Here is a 20,864-nt window from a genome sequence, read left to right on the forward strand (position 1 = left end):
GCGATTCAAGAAATCACGTCAAGCTTACCTGCAACAAAAAAAGAAAACAAAAAAAATTAAAGTTATGAAAATGTTTCATTCTCCAGATGCAGAAATATGATCATCAATTAATGGTTGGGAGAACAACAAAGACCATTCATTTTCCTTAAAAATAAAATCATGCATGATGTAAATTTGCAATTCGGTGGAAAACAAAGGGTATGTGAAAGCAGCCCGAAACGGAAACGATAAACGAAAACATAGGAAAAAGCGGAAACAAGGCTAAAAATACACAATAAAAGGCAGGACGTTTCGGTACCTTACGGCACCATTATCAACTGCAATTCGGTTTACATGGGTTACGATCATACGATAAACCTGAGTCTATCAATAATTATTGCATGGACCGACTTGAGCAGATGAGAACATGCACCAGCCAGAGTTTAGTGCCCGCATCACACGATCAAACTAGAGTCCTCAAAAAGGCTCATCAATGGCGTTGTTGACTGTTAGCCTCAAAGATCTTAGGCTCAACGAGTCAATCGATAACACATCACAGATGACACATTGCAATTGTCGAGGAATTTCATGCAGAACGGGCTGAGAAATTTAAGAGTTATAGTGCCACTTTGAGAGCCCTGCTTCCATTGTAAGATACGGGCTTACCCCATCCCAGGCGCAATATCACCACAGCTGTACTGTGCAAATTGAAACCATTTCCTACTGAGACTGACTTCTAATCTTTAAAAAAAAAAAAAAAAAAAAAAAAAAAAAAAAAAAAAAAAAAAAAAAAAAAACGACCCTACAACATAAAACAAGAAATTCCTCGACTTTTCCATAACTTTGTTGCCATGATTTTTTCGTGAAAATGTGCTTTAAATAAAAAAAAAACTATCGCGTGAAGTCTCCTGAAATTGAAAATAGTTGAACTTTTCAACAAGCGGAGAGAAATACAATCTAGCGCAAAACAATTCCCCGACTTTTCCAGTTTTCCGATGACTTTTCGACGAATTTATTGTCACATCTGGTATCAAACTTGGTTCGACTGTCGATGCTTTCTTCGGTGGTACGACAGACTTGTCCACCCTCTTTTCACAGGACGTTCCACGTCCCGTGTAGTGGGGAGAGGACGACGACAGTGAAAAGCGAATACCTAAAACCCGCTCCCAAGAAGCGAAGGAAGTGGCGCGCATAGTTGGATGAGACGCAAGACGACGCACAGAGGAGCCAGTAAATCGGAGAAATTGGACATGACGTGGAAATTTAAAAGTTTACATCTTTGTCAGGATACAACGCCCACGTTTAAAAGCAACGGTGACTTCTCCGCATGGTAACACGTATTGAATTGCCGAAAAATACTTTCTTCAGACCCCATTTCCCGAGATTGGCACAAAAACTTCGATTTTAAAAGCCTATCGTGCTTAGGAGGTCGCGAAGAGCATCATATCAAAAAAATATCGCAATTCACCCGGCACTGAATAATTTGGTTTTAGATTTGATGTCCTTTGAAAATGTTAGTTTAAAAAAGCAGACCCGATCAATTGAAATTATGTAAAAAAAATACTGGAGGTCTACGCGGTCCAACCCTAGAGGGCTTCGCGCCCTCCAAACTCCGCTTTGCGAGAGCCCGTGACTTATGTTTTTAATATCGGGACGGAGTGGGCTCATCAAGAGACTTCTATCATCTTTCGATAGGCAAGGAAATATTTGAATTCAGCCTGGTAGAACGCTATCGAGGGAACGATGGCAAAAAATGAAAATTCAGATGGTCACAGAACTCTTAGTTACTCCTCTACACTAGAAAAAAGTCTCTTGGATCCAGAGTGGAGACTCTTAAAAAAATTGACGAGAAGAAATACTCTTGATTTAAATCTGATTTTTGGTTGAATCGAGAGCTAAGCCTCTTGATTTAAGCGGATTGCTTTCGATTTCAAGAAAAAGTTCGATTAAAACAAGAGTATTTTTTCTTGTCAAATGTTTTAAATTAACAGTCCGGACTGAGGGTGCAAAAGACTTTTCTTCCAGTGTGATTTCAAGTCCAATTTCAGTCGAAGACTGGTTCCCCTGTGCGGCGACCAGGAGTCCCCAGACGACTCCTCGAGTCTTGGCCGGTATTTTTATGCGAATACCGCCGAGTGCGAGTGCATGCGACCGCGGATTAAGGATGCTGTGTCAACAGACGAGTAACCGTTCCATGCCCGTCGCACTGGGGCAAGGTAAAACGGCGCACTCGAGATAAGCTTGAAAGTCACTTATGAAAAATTCAAAGAAAGCAGCATGCAGGATTCCTGGGACCCCCCTCGACTTCAAGTCCTCAAACTTTTAATGGCAGCTTTTTAAAAACATTCGGGGGGACAGGCAAACAGCCTACGTTTATTAAAATAGTAAGGGCCGTATTCAAAGTCGTACAGTCGTACACCTTAAATAGGCACTTCACTTAGAGGGCCCTATTCGATTTACACTGTGATTACGGGAGGGAAAGGAGGCCCTCTGAATAGCATCATAAAAAGGACGATTTTTGCTAATGTCGAGTCGTGTAATTTAGTCGTGTAACTTTGGAAATGAGTCCGTGGAAGAGAATTACGATGATTTGCCACCGCAAAAAGTACAAACTACCGAAGTAAAATGTTATGATTTTGACAAACTTTAAGGTAGGTGCCAACCTACCTTAAAATTTACAAACTCTTATTATATTCTTCAGTATTTTGTATTTTTTGTTGTGGTAAATCATTGTAATTCCCTTCCAAGGACTCATTTCCAAAGTTCTTCGACTGAGTGACAAGACTCGAGGTTTGCAAAAACCGTCCTTTCTATGCTTCTATTTAAGGGGCCTCCTTGAACCTTTCTTGATAACAGTGCAAACCAAATGAGGCCTCCCAAGTGAAGTATCTGTTTAAAATACGACCATTACAATTTTAATAAACATAGCGGTTTGCCGACTTTCTTGAATGTTTTCACAAGCTGTCATGAGACCAAATGGGACCTTCAAGAGAAAGGACTTGTTTAAAAAACGCCTATGAATAGAACCCTTCGAATTTACACCTGATTCAATGTCCGCCTTTGCTTCAACCGCCAAAAATATGAATTTCCGTCCTACTGTACACGACTCGCAAGACCGGTGCCGGTGCCGAGATTAAAATGCAGTTAGCGAGTAGGAGTAGGACTCATAGCGGCGGTAATAAACTGGAGTGGGATTGTAATTCAAGAAAAGGTTAAACGGCGATATGGCCTGCCGGCCGCGGGTCTCGTGCCAGAATAATTCTAATCCGGACTCGCACACTGCGAACATACATCACCTTTGAAAAGCCCACAAACATACATGAAAACATATGGACGTGCGTAAGCTGTTCAATTGCATGTGTAAGGAGGGTGGTTTTTGGTTGTTGATAAAGGATGAACTATGAGGGCTACATGACACATATTTATTTATGCTATTTCAACTATTGCTTCACATACACATATATATGAACAGGTCTAAGGTTGGAGAGTGGGCTATGAGATGGGGGAGGGGGGGGGGGGGTTCGGGTCTGAGCCGAGTTTGGGGGTTCGGGTCTGAGCCGAGTTTGGTGTACGCGTCCGGGGCGTGATTGTAGTGCGGGTCTGTGCCGCGGAGGTTCGGGCCATAGCCCTCGTGCTTACGGGACGAGCCGACGACTGGGACTGGTTGGTCTCCTACGAATCTTGATCAAATACTGGTGCCCGGCCTATGCTCCGGCCACTATTTATAGTCGATCGCCGACTCCCCACCAGGCTGGTTTGCAGCTTTGCGATAGGGAACCGAGCGATCGAACTGCAACTAGCGGCCGAAGTCGGAATTGCGTCGAGCGGGCGCGTCAGCACGCCACGCGCACTGCTGAGTGCGAGTGCCGCGCCGCCACACCTTACGCACCTAACAAAATTGCGAAGCAATTTCAAAAGGCCGGACAGCCAGGCAAGATGGAGGGTGAAAAAACGGGCGCTAACTATGGAAGCTGCCACGTGAACATTTGAAAGGGGTGCTAATAATGGGGGGGGGGGGCTTCTTACAGCATAATTCTAGCTAACTCATGGGCGCTAAAGAGCGGCCGGCATGAGTAAGAGGCGCTGAGAAGGGTGGCTGCCTCAGAAGAAAAAATTGTGGTATATCTTAAATAAACTAGTCGGGCGCTTAGTGGTAGCTGCCTCAGAAAAAAATTACATTCTATCTTAAATTAGGAGGGCGCTGAGTTGTAGCTGCCACATAAGGAAAAATTATGGTATATCTAAAACTAGTTGGGCGCTTAACGGTAGCTGGCTCATATGTACTTAAAGTAATATTGTATTTGTAAAATAATCGAAAAAGGCGCACTTAGAAATTTGAGGAGCGGTTTTCTTGGCTGTTCGAGGGCTGAGGTCCAGTCGTCTTCAAGTGAGGTCAGGAGGGCGTCTAGTTTGCGGTTGATGCGATGTTCGGCTAGGATGAGTCTAGGGCCTCTTGAGAAAATGCGATATTTTGACGGTCTTGAAAGCAGAAGTGCGCCACGCACTTGTGGCCGTAACGAGATTTGTATAATGGCAGCAGGCAGGTCCAGAGTGTTAGCGGGAGCAGATGAGTGCTGGGGCTCTTCGAAGATTTCATCCTTCGCTCGTGAATTCACATGGTAATCGTGAATGAAATGATTAGCCAAGATTTCCATATGTTCCAGAGACGTTTCGGAGAGAGAATTGTCGAAATGTAGTCTCCCTGCTGATTGTGGGAGGCCCATTGCTTCTCATTCAGTTGTCGATAAAACGAAGAGTCTTGAAGTTTCTGTCTGGGATGCTGCGTGATGCCAGATTCTGGTTCGTTATGTTGCTGTGAGGATGGAAGCCACATCATTTTCATAGAGCGAAGTGTATGCTCTGGCAATGAATGTGTGTCAGGAGAGCCTCCGGTTTGGCGGGGAAAGTAGTCAGGAAGGGGGGGGGGGGGTATGCTCGGGCGTCGGGATATGACGGAAGGATGAGTGGACTGGAGACTGCTGCGCTGCAGTGGGTGCTCGTGCCGCTGTGGCCGTAAATCTTAGCGAAGAGGCTGGTGATTTTTTGGGGCGTAGTTGCCAACTTTCGTAGTGCTCTGTCTTAAGTCTAAGCTGTATATTATATGTCCTTAAGTATTCTTAAATTATGTACATTTTGTAATATAGCATGTGGGCTATATTCAATACTTAGTGGGCTGGTTCAAGTTCAGTTTGCTCGAATGCTCGTCCTCAGATTCTGACGGCGCATCTGTGTCGTAGAGGCGTGAATGCAGGATTTCGTCCAGCTCCTTGTGCTCGCTGATTGTTGTGGAAAAACGAGGCAAGTAGAGCTTTCCTCGTGGTTGGGCTCGTGTTGCAGTTGACGGAATTTCAGGAAGTTGTTGCCGTAGTTCATGGGTGATGTTGTTCTTCTTCGTCCTTGTTTCCGGGTTATCCATGTTCTTTTTTAGTAAATGCTCAGCATAGTTGTCTGCTTTTATCTTGAAGTTTTTGTCCTTCACCTTTGTTGTGATGTAGCTGACTTCTTGTGCCATGTCGTCGTTTTTAAGGTTGAGAAAAGGAGGGGGGGAAAAAAATAGAAAAAAAAAGGGGGCGCTACGTTACCGCTAAGCGGGAGCTGCCCCGTTGCAAAAGCAAAAAAAAAATGTAGCTCAATACGCTGTGACAATAGCGGAGCTGTTTAGTTATCAGTGCTCTTAACGGCTGTGACAATAGCCAGGGGTAACGCCGTGACAATGGCGCGAGCTACTGAGAGCGGATGTGCGCTATGACAAAAGCGCTACGCTCTAAGGAAAAAAAAAATAATAAAAAAAATTATGTTTCTTAGCTCAGTACGCCGTGACAATGGCGGAGCTGCTGAGGTATCGGTCGCTCTTAACGGCCGTGACAATGGCCAGGGGTAACGCCTTGACAATGGCGCGAGCAGACCGAGAGCGGATACGCGCTATGACAGGAGCGCGACGCTCTAAGAAAAAAAAGGAGGGGGCAAAAGCAGAAAAAAAATTAGCTCGATACGCCGTGACAATGGCGGAGCTGCTGAAGTATCGGCCGCTCTTAACGGCCGTGACAATGGCCAGGGGTAACGCCTTGACAATGGCGCGAGCAGACCGAGAGCGGATATGCGCTATGACAGGAGCGCTACGCTCTAGTTAAAAAAAAAAGGAGCAATCAACCTTAAAAAGGAACTTTCAATTTTGGCACTGGTGCTGGATCCTTCAAGATGACGTGGTGCTGGGGGGTAGAGCCTGGTAGAGATGTTGTTGTGTGGTCCGGGATCGTTGCGCCTCCACCAATGTAAGGAGGGTGGTTTTTGGTTGTTGATAAAGGATGAACTATGAGGGCTACATGACACATATTTATTTATGCTATTTCAACTATTGCTTCACATACACATATATATGAACAGGTCTAAGGTTGGAGAGTGGGCTATGAGATGGGGGAGGGGGGGGGGTTCGGGTCTGAGCCGAGTTTGGGGGTTCGGGTCTGAGCCGAGTTTGGTGTACGCGTCCGGGGCGTGATTGTAGTGCGGGTCTGTGCCGCGGAGGTTCGGGCACAGAATATATAGGCTTCACCAACAGAAGGTTCACTCCCGTAAACTCCAATGTATCACTGTTTGTACTTTCCGGCTGTCTGCATTGTTGTCAAATGAGTGCAAGATTGCCAACAATTACAATAAAGTGAACGGCGGTTTATTTGAATTGACGCTTCTCAAATGGGAAATCGAATCGGGTTTTGTCGAGTTAAATTATACGCAACGATAATAATTTTAATGAATCAATTGATTTTACTCTCATTAAAATTAATCCATGAAAAAGATTCAACGTGTGTTCATTAATGTGGGCTGATTGTGAAATGATCAGATGAAATGATGACTTAATAAATTTAAAGCATGTGTACCAGATTTCAAATTCTTTCATATTTCCTATCTTCAATTATCTTTTTAACTCGAAAATTGTTACTTGGACGTTGTTACAAAGCACTATGTTTAATCTTCATGACTATTCATAACAAATTTGAATGAACACTGATGCTCATTTTACCAAAATCAAAGTAGAAGGTACCAAAGGAAACTAAAAAAGCCCTGAAATTGTTAAATTTGTGCATTTCACCCATCAACGTTTCAAGAGTATCGGTAGTCACCTGATTTTAGAAGCAAACGGTGCTTGATGGCATAAGGAGAGTTAGAATACTCCGCCAAAAATTAGCTTACTCTCAATTTTCCCTCTATTAGATCAGGTAGATCTATCTGAAACCTTCGAAACCTTAGAGACAGGTAGGTACTATTATTGAATTCTCCTCAGGATCTGATATTTCTAAGTACATACTTGCCGTTTAGAATTGAAGGAGTAAAGTTGATGTTTTGGAAAAAGAAGTACTTAGGAGAGTGGCGTAAATAAATGATACTCCAAAGGCATTGCTTTTAATGGAAAGTAATTTAATTCTGAATGGAAAAAAATGTACAAACATTTGACTGAATTCTGAACACAAGTAGGTAACAAGAATCAGCATTCTCCTTATCAAAACTAAATTTCAAATGTTACGTCATTTTACTAAGCGGAGAAATGGTATGTTGCTGATGATGGTATCTTGCGGTAGCGTAGAAGTATGGGTTTCATAACCAAGGATGGATTCAGAGGATGGCCCTAGTTCTATGCCGATCTCTCCATTCTGCTGTGAAGATCCACAGCTTGCAGCATCAATAGAACTCGGTGGCTCAATGGTTGCAATCAGTGAAGTGGCAGATTTATCCGTGGATGTGACATGAGGTACAGCAGCTCTACGCAGTGTTCGTCGCACATTGTCCGAAAAGTCTGCTTCGGTAAAATGACTTGAGCAAACAACTCTCGACTTTTTGTACAGGGCCAGTAGATCAGATTCAGACTCCCAGTTACTTTGTGGGTAAAGCCAACTTGCCCACTGACGGCATCTGCAACAAAGGAAAGTACACAAGGATTAGTAACGATATGAAAGGTGTAAAAACTGAAAACTTATGATCAAAATTAGAGATCTGGGTTCTATCTAGCATGAAAGGAGAAGTTTGTGGAGGCTACTTGTAATATTGTCAGAAGTAAAGGGAATTTTGCAATAATGTATGTTAATTTACTTACTACGGGTTTTAAATGCTGTGGGGTCCCTTTTGAACATGACCCAGTTCAAGAAAAGAAATAAGTTTGAAATAAGGAATAAGGTATGAAAGTTTGGGGCACAAGCTATTCATTCTAGAGAACAAGGGAGGCAGAAAGGACAGGTTATACAAGACGAAACTACATCAGCTGATGAATATTAATTTGTGCTTCGCACTGTTGCAATTTCTCCATCACGCCCTCTCAAAAATTAGAATTGAAAAGGAAACAATTCTGTAGCAGTGCATATTTTTATGATTCGGGCGCAGCAGTTATGAAGAAAATCAGCTGATATAAGGCGTATTAATTTTTCCTCTCACGGCATTGCCATATTTCGCCTCCCCAGAAATTAATTCCATTGTGAAAAGATGCTACCTGGGAAAACATGCAGGTCCAACATTTTTAGCTACAGATGAGAAAAACCTCACCAGACCTCATTTTAAAACAAACTGTACAAAGCAATTTTTATACTAGAATTCTCTCTACAAAGTTTGACTAGAATTTTGTCTGGAACTCCAGATTTGAATCTTGCTAAAGTCTGAGTCCCAGTCTCACAATGAGTTCCTTGGATTTGCAAACCGACACAGATCTAGTTAACAAATCAGCCACTTGATTAATTACCTTAAGGAAAAGATTTAAAATCAATTGCTCCCTTTATTTAAAAGAAATAAGTGATGAAAGTTCAGGTCCGAAGCGATTTAATTTAGAGAACAAAAAAGGCAGAGGAGACAGCTTATATGCAAGACGAAACTACATCAGCTGATGAATATCAATTCTTGCTTTGCATTGTTGCTAATTCTCCAATGCTAATAGCAGCCTTGTTTGAAAAAAAAGGTATCACATTTTTAAAAGAAGCAACAACCTCAATGTCTGCTGGTTCGCAAGCAATTTGTACAACTAATATTTACTAAATGACAGGAGAAAGCTTACTTTTCCGTATTGGCTCCTCCTGGTTTAGGAATTCGATGGAAAGACCGGGATGATTTACTGCTGCTATGTCCACACTTGGCGCAGGCCCTTCGTTGCTTTGCAGTTAACATCGTTGGCTACGCCTGAAAGAAGAAAAATTGAAAGATTGACTTTAATGAAATACTGCATAGATAAGTACAAATGCTGAATTTAATAACTTTACAGGGTCATTCTAGGATGGGAGGTAGGATAGTAACCCTGGTGCAAATCTGCTGGAAGAGCTGAGTAGAGGGATTTCATACAGGTAGCTATTAAAGTGGCTATTTACAGGTTTTACAACCTGCTATTTAGGCTGAAAAATTTACAAATTTTTTGACCGGTAGGATACTTACAGTGTTGGGCACTGAGTCCATGTAAAACAGTGTCACAAAATGTAGAAGTATTTATCTGAAGGACAAGCCTTGGATGCAATTGTGTGTCCAGGGCTTTCCACGTGAGATTACAAATCCACCAAGCTCCCAATAATTAACGTTTAAAGTAGGCAGAATGACTGCTTAAATGTGACAGAATGCTTCTTAAATGTAAGTACAAGTTTCATTGAAGTTGCTTGTACTTAGTTGAATTTATCTGCCAAGATCAAGGACCAAAATATTCTATTTTTTTGTTGTGTACTGCAGAAAATGTTGCATACAAACTGTGATACACTTACCGTAAGACTTCACTTTCCTAGAGAGCTGCTAGTAGATAGGGATATTACTTTACATTCTGGCAAGTTGACTTAGTGCTGCCTGCCTCTTTGTAGCCATCTGAAAACATTAATTAGGTACAAATTAGTATCTCTTTTGACATGATTCCTATTCTGAACTTAAAGTTTCATCCACATTATTAATCACAGTTGCATAGTAGGATGCGATCATAAAGACTGATAAGGAACAACTTTGAGGCATCAGTGGTGACTTTCAACCACCAGAGAAAATAAGTACCTACAGGGCTTGTGCAAGCCATGCGGTGATACACTGGTCCCTTCATAATTAACCCTTAATTCACTAGAGAGAGTCGATTACATCTGGAAAGGTTGAGAGTGATTGACATTTCCCAGGTTAAATTGCCAGAATCTTTATCAGTCAGATGAGGGCTGGATGCTTCATTAATGCATTTCATTCATATTATTTCCTTGTTGAAAAGATTACTAGCCACAAATACTGACAAACTTTGGGAAAGATTGACCTTCAATATGTCAGTCTATTGGAAGGGTCACCTTAAAATATTGTAGATCCAAAAGATTGAAGGGGATTGGCTTTAAAATGAAGCAGCACAGCTACTTACCTATCAGCAATGCACAAAACCATCATTGCCAGGAGCATCATTTCATCAGATAAATTAGTTGTGTAACAGTAGCTGGTTAAGTAATGGATCATTAAGGTGATTCGTCAAGCTCAAGTGGCGTGGTCGGACTGGCATGCGATATCTCATTGATTAGGTCAAAAGTCTCGGCAGATTTGGAATTTTTAGCCAAAAAAAGGATGAAAACCCCTGCACATTAGCCTAATGAATCATGCTAAACCTAAAAATTGGCAAAATTCAGAGAATGAAGGCAGAATAGTGTTCGGAAAAAAAACCTCGCATTCAATTCAGCTACCGATTACTGTGTCAAATGCAATGTTTTTTTCCAAACTCTATCCTGCTTTCATTTCTCTGAATTTTGTCAATTTTTGGGTTTAGAATGATTCTTCAGGCTAACGTGCAGAGGCTTACGTCCGTTTTTGTGCTAAAAATTCCAAATCTGCCGAGATTTTTAACCTGATCGATGCAATATAACACATGCCAGTTCTAGGACGTCACTTGAGCTTGACGAATCATCTTAAGGTTAAAAAACCCATTTGGGAGTGTATTCATCCACTGACAATAGCGTAAGGTTTTTCAGGAACCAAGTTTGAGAAAAATTAATAACATGGTAATCAAATTTAGGTAACACATACCTTTAGGGCTTCTCCTCGTCGCAAGAGATACTGGCCCAAAAACGAACTACATCACTTCACATTTTAGGATAACCAACTTAACCACCAAGACAACAGATGAAAAAAACATAACAGCAACTTGAAATTAGAAATTATCAAAATCATACAACAAAAGAAAAGTTTAGCGTTAATAATTAAACTGTTCGTTCGTCATTTTCAAAAATCCTCATGCTCATTCTCCCAGCAGTCCAGCACGCACGAGGGAGGACAAAGTCAGCAGATTTAGGTTAGGTTCTCAATGTAAACATTACTTTCTGGGTGTGTTCTTCTTCTTCGACCGAGATACGCTGGGAGTGAGCCTTCTGTTGGTGAAGCCTATATATTCTGTGGTTCGGGCCATAGCCCTCGTGCTTACGGGACGAGCCGACGACTGGGACTGGTTGGTCTCCTACGAATCTTGATCAAATACTGGTGCCCGGCCTATGCTCCGGCCACTATTTATAGTCGATCGCCGACTCCCCACCAGGCTGGTTTGCAGCTTTGCGATAGGGAACCGAGCGATCGAACTGCAACTAGCGGCCGAAGTCGGAATTGCGTCGAGCGGGCGCGTCAGCACGCCACGCGCACTGCTGAGTGCGAGTGCCGCGCCGCCACACATGAGCCGCGATTAAGGTGATTCCAAGTGATCTAGGGACAGCTCGTATCCGCGCAGAGAGCACCACTAGTCGTTGTTCTGAAGCGACCAGTAAATCGTCTATTACTTCAAATTCCCTGCGAAGATTTCCAAAATCGGATCCATAACTTATAGCTAATTTTTTGTATTATTTTTTGATGTATTTTTCATCGAGATTGGTTCAGTTTACGAGGTGAAAGTACGGTAACAGATTTTGAGGTGAGGAAAAGCGGCCGTGAGAAAAGTGACCGCCATGATTGTTGTTGTTTTGTTTACCTAACTTTAGGTTATGTCTTCTGTTTACCTGCACAATATACAATGTTCAAATTGTTTATCTGATAAAGACTCTACCGCCTTTACGTATAAGGAATAGAATTTCCCGTTTTTTTCTTGCTTGTTATTCTAATGCCATCATTGTGGAAAAATCGCGAGTGGAACTTGTGTTTAACAAGATTTTGGGACGGAATCGAGTGCACTGGACCTGCTCACCGCACTGTAACTTAGGTAAGTTCTTACACTCTATTTACTTCTTCAAACGCAACCCCTATTATTCCAGTAGGCGCAAATACTTTAGAGGAACCAGCAAAATATACGGAGACTGGGGTGAACACTATATTTGCGCCAACAATTCTCATTAGTTGGTAAATGAAAGCGCGTATGTTCCGAGTATGTTTATGCACTCTCAGAGACGAACCAAAGACCCTGTATCTTGAATCATGAATTAAAACCAATGAGCAAAGACAGCTAGATTTCCGACCCCACACCTCAAAAGGCTGAAATCTTTTGACAAGGATTCCAGCGAAGCAATAGCGCGACACTGACTATGTTGTAAGGGGACGGTGGCTGACCCAAAAATTCAAAGGGGAAGTTTTATGCATTTTTAAAAAATATATGTGTGTTCAGTGAATTTTACTGCTTATCTAACTTTCAGTGTCTCTGGAATATTAAGTCAATTGTAATTGGACTGCGTTAAACAGAAAGGAACCAAGCCATATCAGCTATTCCCAAATTTAATCGGGCAATTTAAATTTTTACATGAAAACGGTTGTGCGGATTTTTGTGCAAATTTCAGTGGATTTTCTCCAGAGTACGAAGCTAATTCCTTAAAAATTTCAAAGGAATCCACACAAACGTCCTCTCGTAAAAAACTAAATGGCCCGGTTAACTTTGGCAATAGCTGATGTGGCTTGGTTCCTTTCTGTTTAACGCGGTCCAATTGAAGTATGCTCTGACCGAACTTTGATTTGGTTCATTGAATGAGAGGATGGACACGATAATAGAAATTACTTTAACGGTAAGTAATTTTAGAAAGGAAATGAATGCTTGAACAGGTAAGAGGTACCTTCAATTTCTGGATAATATGAGCTTTGCAGTTGAAGGAGGGACGATCGAGTAGATTATTAAGAGTGCCTACTTAGGTACTTGGCTTATTTTACAGAAATTTTCTATACAATGTTCTGCTCTGAAAAACCATCCTTTGCCATTCATTTCATCAGGAATGCATGTTTCTTTTCCAGGAGGTGTCCAAGTGTCAAGTCAAAGGATCATACTGATGCAGCATTAATTTTAGTGAATCCTGTCACTCTCTACTGGGATTCTCTGTAAGGATATTGCCAGAACCGGACGTTTAACTCAATGAACACCAATTCTTGTGATCTGATCCAACCAGAGTGGGCACCAGTGACCTTTGGACCTTTGGAGATAGAGGGTGCTCTCCAGAAAAGGTAAGGGATTTTGCAAAATATCTACGCGATATTTTTGTATTCTGCAAAATTTTATCAACATTTTTTATGTGAAATCAAAGAATGTAGAAGATCTCTCCTTGAAGCTGTAGGTGTTCCCCACTACCCCAGGTGGGTGCCTTCCCTTGCTCACTGACCCTCCTTGATGCAAGTGCACTGCGACCCCCTACCTCCCTCAGAAAGAAAATTCATAATTCGCCTCATGCCAACTCTGAAATTGGTGAACTCTCTCCAAGGAGGTGAGGAAAGAAAAAATTAGCTAATCAGTGAATCCACGTTCATTAATCACAGAGACTATATGAGTAGCTCAGATCTAGAGGGTCGTAACACACTGTATTGAGAAATTTAGCTAAGTACACGGGTCTATTCAAAATAAGTTCAAGAAGAGTTCTGTACGGTAGAAATTGTTTGTGCACCTCCAAATGCAATGTGCTTATACCTCCGCTCATGCTTTATTAATTTTTTAAGGAATACATGAACCAACAGTTTTCCTTAAAATATTCTGTATAATTTCTAACACAATCGTAAATATTTTCATAACAATTTGAATCATATATTTTCGTCAGTTTCTTTTTCAGAAGAACAAAAAATATAATAGAAGGCTTTTGAAACGGTTCAATGGAAGGATATTTTTCGGCCTTAGCCATTGCACTCTGTTCTCTATTGTCCTTTTCTACCAAGAATTCTCATGAGAGGCGAAGAATCAGTGAATTATTGTTGGGAATCCCCTCCCTTCTCCTGGGAGGTTCCTGTTATTTTCATTCCCCTCCTCCCCTGTAATTTCCGGATGTGGCAATCAAATCGGATTGTCTTGTTGGCTACTTTCCATGTCTTTGTGCTCGTCAAATGCTACTTAACAATAATCATTGACTAAACTGTTTAGTTTTTAATTTTGATGAAATGCCTTATGTTCTTTTGCAGAGAGACCACCCCAGTCATATGAATCAGACAATCCTGTGCTCCCATATTCCAGAACTGGAACTGGACTTAGAGTAAATGCAGGGTCTATCTTGTCGCTATCGGTGAAATTTTCCACATCTCAGTAGGGACTGACTGGCTTCAAATTTTCTTCAGACGCCACAAGGAGCATCGTTTTCCCCCTTAGTCTTACCTATCTTACTTTCTTTAGTTCTAGAAATTACTCTTTAATTTAATCGCTAAAACTCAAACGTTACATGTAGGTATCCTAAAGGGTTAGAAATCAGAGTATCATAGTATTTGAAGTTAGAATAAATAAGTCATAGTTAGAATGGTCTGGCAGCGTCTCTCTTAATGTGTGTAAATTTTCTCTCATTATCTTAATAAATTTTTTATTTTCTTTATTAGATAAGTTTTGCTAGTTTTCATTCATTCACACTTTTAAAGATTTTGGTAAGCTTTATTGAAAACAACTATGGACCTCTGCAGTGGCAGGGCGTGCTTTGCGATATATCCATTGATCGACCCTTTAAACCTATGGAAATGAGTCAATAAACAGGGTGTTAGCAACGAATACTTTAATAAGCGATTCATTACCATAGCTTCAAATCTGGAGATATCGGTAACCGATCATTCACGCCTCGCCACTGGACCTCTGAGAATAAACAGGATAAAACCATCCAGTTTTGCGCAACTTAAAAAAGTTATATATTTTCTGAGTTCCATTCTTACAGTAACCTGTTTGCTGCGATCATCTAGTTTAACTTGAGCTTTTCTCCATAATAATTGTAAACGATTTGACAAACGTTTTCCCTCATGAGAAAAATTAAAAGCAAGAAAAATATGAATCTTAGATGGAATGAAATTTCTTCTGTTTGCAGGGATCATATGAATTTAAAAATAAAAAATGTAAATGATTAAAAATAGTTAAAAGTACTAATTTTGAAATTAAAACGTCATTACTTTCTCAAGGTTTTTTTTTTATCAATTTCAAAAATAAAAATGTATGCATAAAATTTTCCTGTCAAGTCCAGAGCAAGGAGGGGGAAGTCTGGAATATGTTGGAACGTTAATATGCATTGTAGGTATGTTTTTCTTCGAGGGTTTCCTTGTATTGTTAAACCAAGTAGCCTGGAACTTATAGGTATAGGAAATTTCTTGCTTTGATCCACAATCTTCCCTGTGAGAGAAGGAAGTGAGGGAAATGCTCCCTTTTGCTTCTAGAATGTGAAGTACATCTCTGCCGTGCCAAGGAAAAACGTCCTATGAACATTCGAGAGTTACCAGATTTCCTCCTACAAAATGTTTATTTTGGAGGAAAGATATGAATATTCTCCCTTGAAATTTTCAGGGGCTTTAGGTTAAATTGTGAACAAAATTATCTGAAAAATTGGAAGGAAGATATTCATAAGTTTACCAGGAAATTTGTATTTTATCAAAGGAAATTTGGCAACGCCTGAAGGTCCATACAGCATTTTTCCTTAGCACGGCAGACCTCATCTCAAGCTTCTTATCTTCAGAATCCGCCAACTGAAATGTTAAAAGTATGTATGTTGCTTTAATTGAACGTCTGAGAACCCTTATACTTAACTTCCAAAAGAAAATTTAAGAAATTCAAGAACAGAAAGTTTGAAGCATAAAAGAGGATAAAACATTTTATGAGATTTAAAAGGAATCTAATCTGAAGCAGTTTCTAAGGTATAATTTTAATTCAAATTTTCACAGACAGGATTTATTCAGGTCTCTTGAATTGATTTATTGACCTATGATTTTGTAAAAATAGAATTTATGCAAGCCAACATCTGAAGGAAAGAAATTCAAAACTTTATAGCGCTTCTGTTGTTACTATGCTTGTGCAACTGTTCCTCTCATTCAACAGAAATTTGGTAACCTAAACGTAACAGTTCTGTAGGGAAAAGTGCCCATTACTAAGTTGACGAAACGAAGGTATTTTGAAATCTTTAAACGGAACCGGCAGGGAGAGATCGATCAAATTTAATTTGAGATTGGACCAATAACAGAACTTGTCTTGAACTAGTGACCTGCGTGATTCAAATAGTTATTGAGACAAAATTTAGTGGAAGTGAATTTACGATTGATAGTGAGGAGTAAGTACACTTAGCGACATGAATTATTTTAAGTTAAGTCAATACTGAAAAAAGTAAAATTAAATACTTACTTCGGTATTTTCAATTCTGATTGAATTTTGATGTCTTGTGATTTCTTACCTCCAGTAGCTGCTTAGCATTAAATGCTTTTTAAAAGTTATGGTTTTGATGAGTGAAAGTAATGCCAGCAGGCCTTTCCAAAATCAAGTTCTTCTCATTGAGAGGACACGAACTGACCTTTGGAAAGACCCCAAAACACTCTTGATCACATGATGTTGAGGACAGAACAGGACAGACCAATGTGTTCTTCTGAGCTTTATCATACCTAATACTAATTTCACATTGCTAGATCAGTGGATCATCCCAACACTACACTCCTATCTCTTATGGCAAGAAACATGAATTCTGTCACAGAGCTGTCTCCACTTTTCCTTTCGCGACACCTGTGATCACTAAGTGTCATCACACATACACATAAAATCCACTCCTGTCATTTCACTCTGCAATTATAAGGTCTTTCAGTTAGAATGGTAGATCAGCAGCCTGATTATTTACATTTATGTCGGCACAACAAGAATCGGGAATCGATATATTACGCAGCGCAGATGGGGCAATATCTTGTCTTATCTTGCTGACTTAGCCAGTTAAAGTTTCAACAATCGGGCTACTTGAGTAAGTTAGTTGTCAGGCATTCAACATGGGAAGGAGGATTTTCCATCCTCGTTCTTACAATTACTTTCAAGGTCTAATGGATGGAATAATTCTTCCGCACTCAATAAGTTGGCCAACTATTTGGACGTTCTACGACCATTATGAGGAAGATCACAGTCGGGATGGAAGTTTGAAGCAGGCACTCTATGAAACATTCAGAGGCTTGTAAAGGCATCTACGAAAGATAGAATTGGGGAGGAGAAAGAGGGTTGAATCAAAGACTGCGTAACTTTCTTTGTTAGGTTTTCAGTGCTGTAACGAAACCATTGGCAAAGTATCATCGATACACCTGAATTCGAAACAACAAGGTAGTGGGAGGCTGTATTACCTGACATCACAATTTTGTAGTGTCAAACATCCGATGTAAAAAATATTGTTATGTATCTACATCAAGGGGCAAAGGAACTGTTCATTGGAAACAAACATGAAACAAATAATGAATTTACATAATTTATGGTATTAGCACAAATCTGGTTCAAACTTGTCGCGAAAACGATAGTTGACACATTTTACGACACATCTTACACGGATGAATATTTCCACTATTGCATTTCTAATACGATAGTCAGCAGTCTAATTATTCAGAGTGAGAACTCAGAAAACGAAATCAAAACAATCAGGGGATCCACGGGGCAACCCAAAAGTAGGAATTGGGCAACCGCAACGGCAACCATGCAGCATGCAGCTGACATCGGCATATCGCTATCTCTCTCTTACTCATTACGATACCCTATGTAAAATCCGTTCCCGTACTTTCGGGTATATTTTTGCAATAATTCTTGACAAATTTGGTATCATTGTGCTCAGAATTTATGCGGCTACACGTTATGGATCGATTTCCTTCATAAAAATCAAAGTGGCGACGACAATTCCTTCCTGAAGACTCACTCACGTAGCAGCGCTACGTGGTGGCGGTTGCCTTCCCTAGATCACTTGGAATCACCTTAAGGCATGAGTCGTCTGGGAAGAAAAATGTTTGCAATTAGTTGAGACAACATCTTCTTTGACACCAAAAACATAGTAATTTTTGAACTTTCAGAATCCCCCCCCCCCCCCCCCAATATAACGCATAATAGTGGTTAGAGAACTGAGGAGGTACGCCGGACTATTTTTCATGATTTTATTTCTGAAATGAGAAATTGTAGGAAAATAGATTGAAAAATGAAAAAATCTGCCGCCTCATGGTGTCGTCCTATTTGAACGCATGTATTTTAGCAGATTGGATCATTTTTTCATACTTCCGCCGATAATTTTTCAATTAATAAACCGGGGGTATCCTGTATGACTCAAATGTTTCCATTTAAAAAATTGATCAAATTTCAGACACCTGCAATTTGTCTCTTTTCGAAGCACATGTTCTGCACTTCGAACTGATTGGCAGACATCAATTAAAATGCGAATTTTCCGACAAACTTAAGAATCCTTTCCTTCAAATGTTTCAAGCAATAAATGTGCACTTAATTTGATCTGGAGAATCTAAAAATTGTAGAGGAAAATATTCGTAACTTGCTTCAAAAGTGAATATTTCATCGACGGAAAATCGGCGATGTTCGAAATGCACATACGGCTTTCTACCTTAGCACGGTAGTAGTGATGTCGAAAAACCTGAGGAAGCCCAACCAGAGAGGAGAACCCCAGATGGACCTTACTTACTTTGGCATGCGATGCATAATTATCCGCCTCCGCGGAGCTCATAATACTCCTTTTCCCGTTCGTTATTGCCGCAACAATCCGCATCCACCCCGTCAACCTTCTCCCCATACTCCCGTCCTAAAGAAGAACCCAAGACGTTGCCAAGTTCCCTAAGATAAAATACAAATTTCCCGACAGACTTCCGAGTAAAATTACCTTTGAATTTTTAATAGAATTTTATGCGCGATGGGTCAATTAATCGCGCTAGTCACAGAATCGTCTTTTGATGGTTCAAGCTTATAAATTAGCAACAAATGATGAGATTTGCTTCAACGCTGAGTTATTACGTCCAATTTTGACGAGCTTGCAGCTTATGGAGAACCACAAAATATGACGTCATCCACCGAGAATGTGCATATCGTTGTTTCTTCCACATTGATTTCAGTAATCAGTGATTGATACGCATATTTGTATTGGTTGCTCAACGTAAAATACGGATGAAATCAAGGTGGAAGAAACCATGGCGCGCACCGCCGCGGTGGATGACGTCTTACGCCATATTTATCGATAAGCGATATCTCCGTTTGTATTGGACGCAGAAACTGCGTGTTCGAACAGATCTCGTTAATGTTTAATTCTCTATATACAAGCTTAAGCCATAGAAACAGGATATAGAGATTAGCGCAAGTATAATACACTCAATCGGAAGTACCTACACATTTCAAAGGAAAATATGTATACCTAAGTAACTCTGGTAACGAAAAAAATTAAATCCAGAGGAAATCTGGCGACGCTGGAAAGTACATACTGCATTTTAGCATGGAACCCTGGCTTCACCGCCATCTGCGTGCCCGACTGCCCGTTCCGCATCGGCTGTCCCGGTCTGCGACACCGTGGCAATTATCTGCTCGAATTTGAACATTTTATTAATGGATTCAAGAACAATGCGTAGGCGTTCACGAGAAAAGCGGCCATAGTCCACGCGGGCAAAACTTTAAAAAGAGCGATTTTTTTCGAGGTATATAGGTTGAAAAATCAGATATTAAGATAGCAACGGAAAACGTATCAGTGCCCAGTATTTTGGAAAAAATTAAAAGGTAGGTAGGCAATACAAATTACAAAAAGTACATACTCAAACTTCAACACGCCAAAAAGCTAGACTGGAAGATCCTTTCACTGGAGGAAGTTAAAAAAGCCCGAGCAGGGCGAGATTTCTGTAGATTTATTTTTTCTCCTTTCCAGTTCGAAATTTTTCACCCCTTCTTTCATACGTAAACACGGAGAGGATAATACAAGACAATAAAGAAGAGGGTAAGGTGAGGAGTCTTTCGTCTGAAAAGTGTTATTGTTTTATTGAGTGCCAACTCGAACGTACTTAACCGAGAAGATTTGAACAAATAATGGAAAAGAGAAGGGACATAGAAGATGGGGCTCTACATTCTACTTGAATTCCGTTTTCAACAACAATGAAATAAGAAGATTTGTCCAACTACATGAGAGGGGCAAATCTTGGGGAAGTTTTCTTTACTGGAGCTCACGGATCAAATTAGATACTATTTATTTGAATTTACACTCCTACTAAGTTGTTCAAAACCCTCGTTCTTTTGTAGCCACTTTAAGATACCAGTGACAAAATCTAGTCTCGAGTCGATGATAATCACGACTCAAATAAGGTAACGGCAACCTCTGACGCAATATAGCTCTCCTATTGTTGTTTTTTTGTCTATTTTTCCCTCGCCTTCCTTCCTGTTGCCACAATTTGAGGTTTATCTTCGGATTTTGCGCAATGGATTTTGGGTACGATAGATTTGTTCCAGATTTTAACCTTCATGTGCATATTTAGGGAAAATGAAAAATTCGGTCTTTTGATAAATGATTGAGAAATGTTCGTGCCAAAATCATCTTCTAAAGACTTAAAACAGAGTCATACTGTTTCCAATTAACCATCGATCGATACAATGAAATCATTTGCAGACTGGAAACAGTACTTTTGCCTTTAGTACGATAGATTTTGGAGGATAATTCTTGGCACGAGCATTCTTTGATGATTAATCTACTGACTGAAATTTAGATTTGTCCAAAAGAATCCGCCAAATGGTTAAAATTTGAACTACATATATTGATCGTACCCAG

The 20,864-nt window shown here is 40.4% G+C and overlaps 2 protein-coding genes and 1 long non-coding RNA gene across 6 annotated transcripts in view; 1 reads left to right on the plus strand and 2 right to left on the minus strand.

Annotated features, from left to right (window-relative positions):
• LOC109043827 (rho guanine nucleotide exchange factor 10) overlaps window positions 1–20,864 on the minus strand; it is a 181,786-nt gene that overhangs the window by 151,550 nt on the left and 9,372 nt on the right. The window lies entirely within an intron of this gene.
• LOC140224235 (uncharacterized) lies at window positions 7,372–11,306 on the minus strand. Its single transcript, XM_072298165.1, has 4 exons — window positions 10,969–11,306; window positions 9,699–9,795; window positions 9,011–9,132; window positions 7,372–7,884 (listed from the first exon to the last, which is right to left on the minus strand). Exons 3-4 carry the CDS (start codon window positions 9,118–9,120, stop codon window positions 7,500–7,502), a joined length of 495 nt encoding a protein of 164 aa, XP_072154266.1. The 5' UTR covers window positions 9,121–9,132; window positions 9,699–9,795; window positions 10,969–11,306; the 3' UTR covers window positions 7,372–7,499.
• On the plus strand, window positions 11,728–14,692 carry LOC109034609 (uncharacterized). Its single transcript, XR_002009157.2, has 3 exons — window positions 11,728–12,124; window positions 13,138–13,344; window positions 14,284–14,692. It is a non-coding gene; the product is annotated as an uncharacterized lncRNA (long non-coding RNA).

The sequence above is a fragment of the Bemisia tabaci genome, chromosome 3 (genome assembly GCF_918797505.1).
Source record: "Bemisia tabaci chromosome 3, PGI_BMITA_v3".
Lineage (NCBI taxonomy): Eukaryota > Metazoa > Arthropoda > Insecta > Hemiptera > Aleyrodidae > Bemisia > Bemisia tabaci.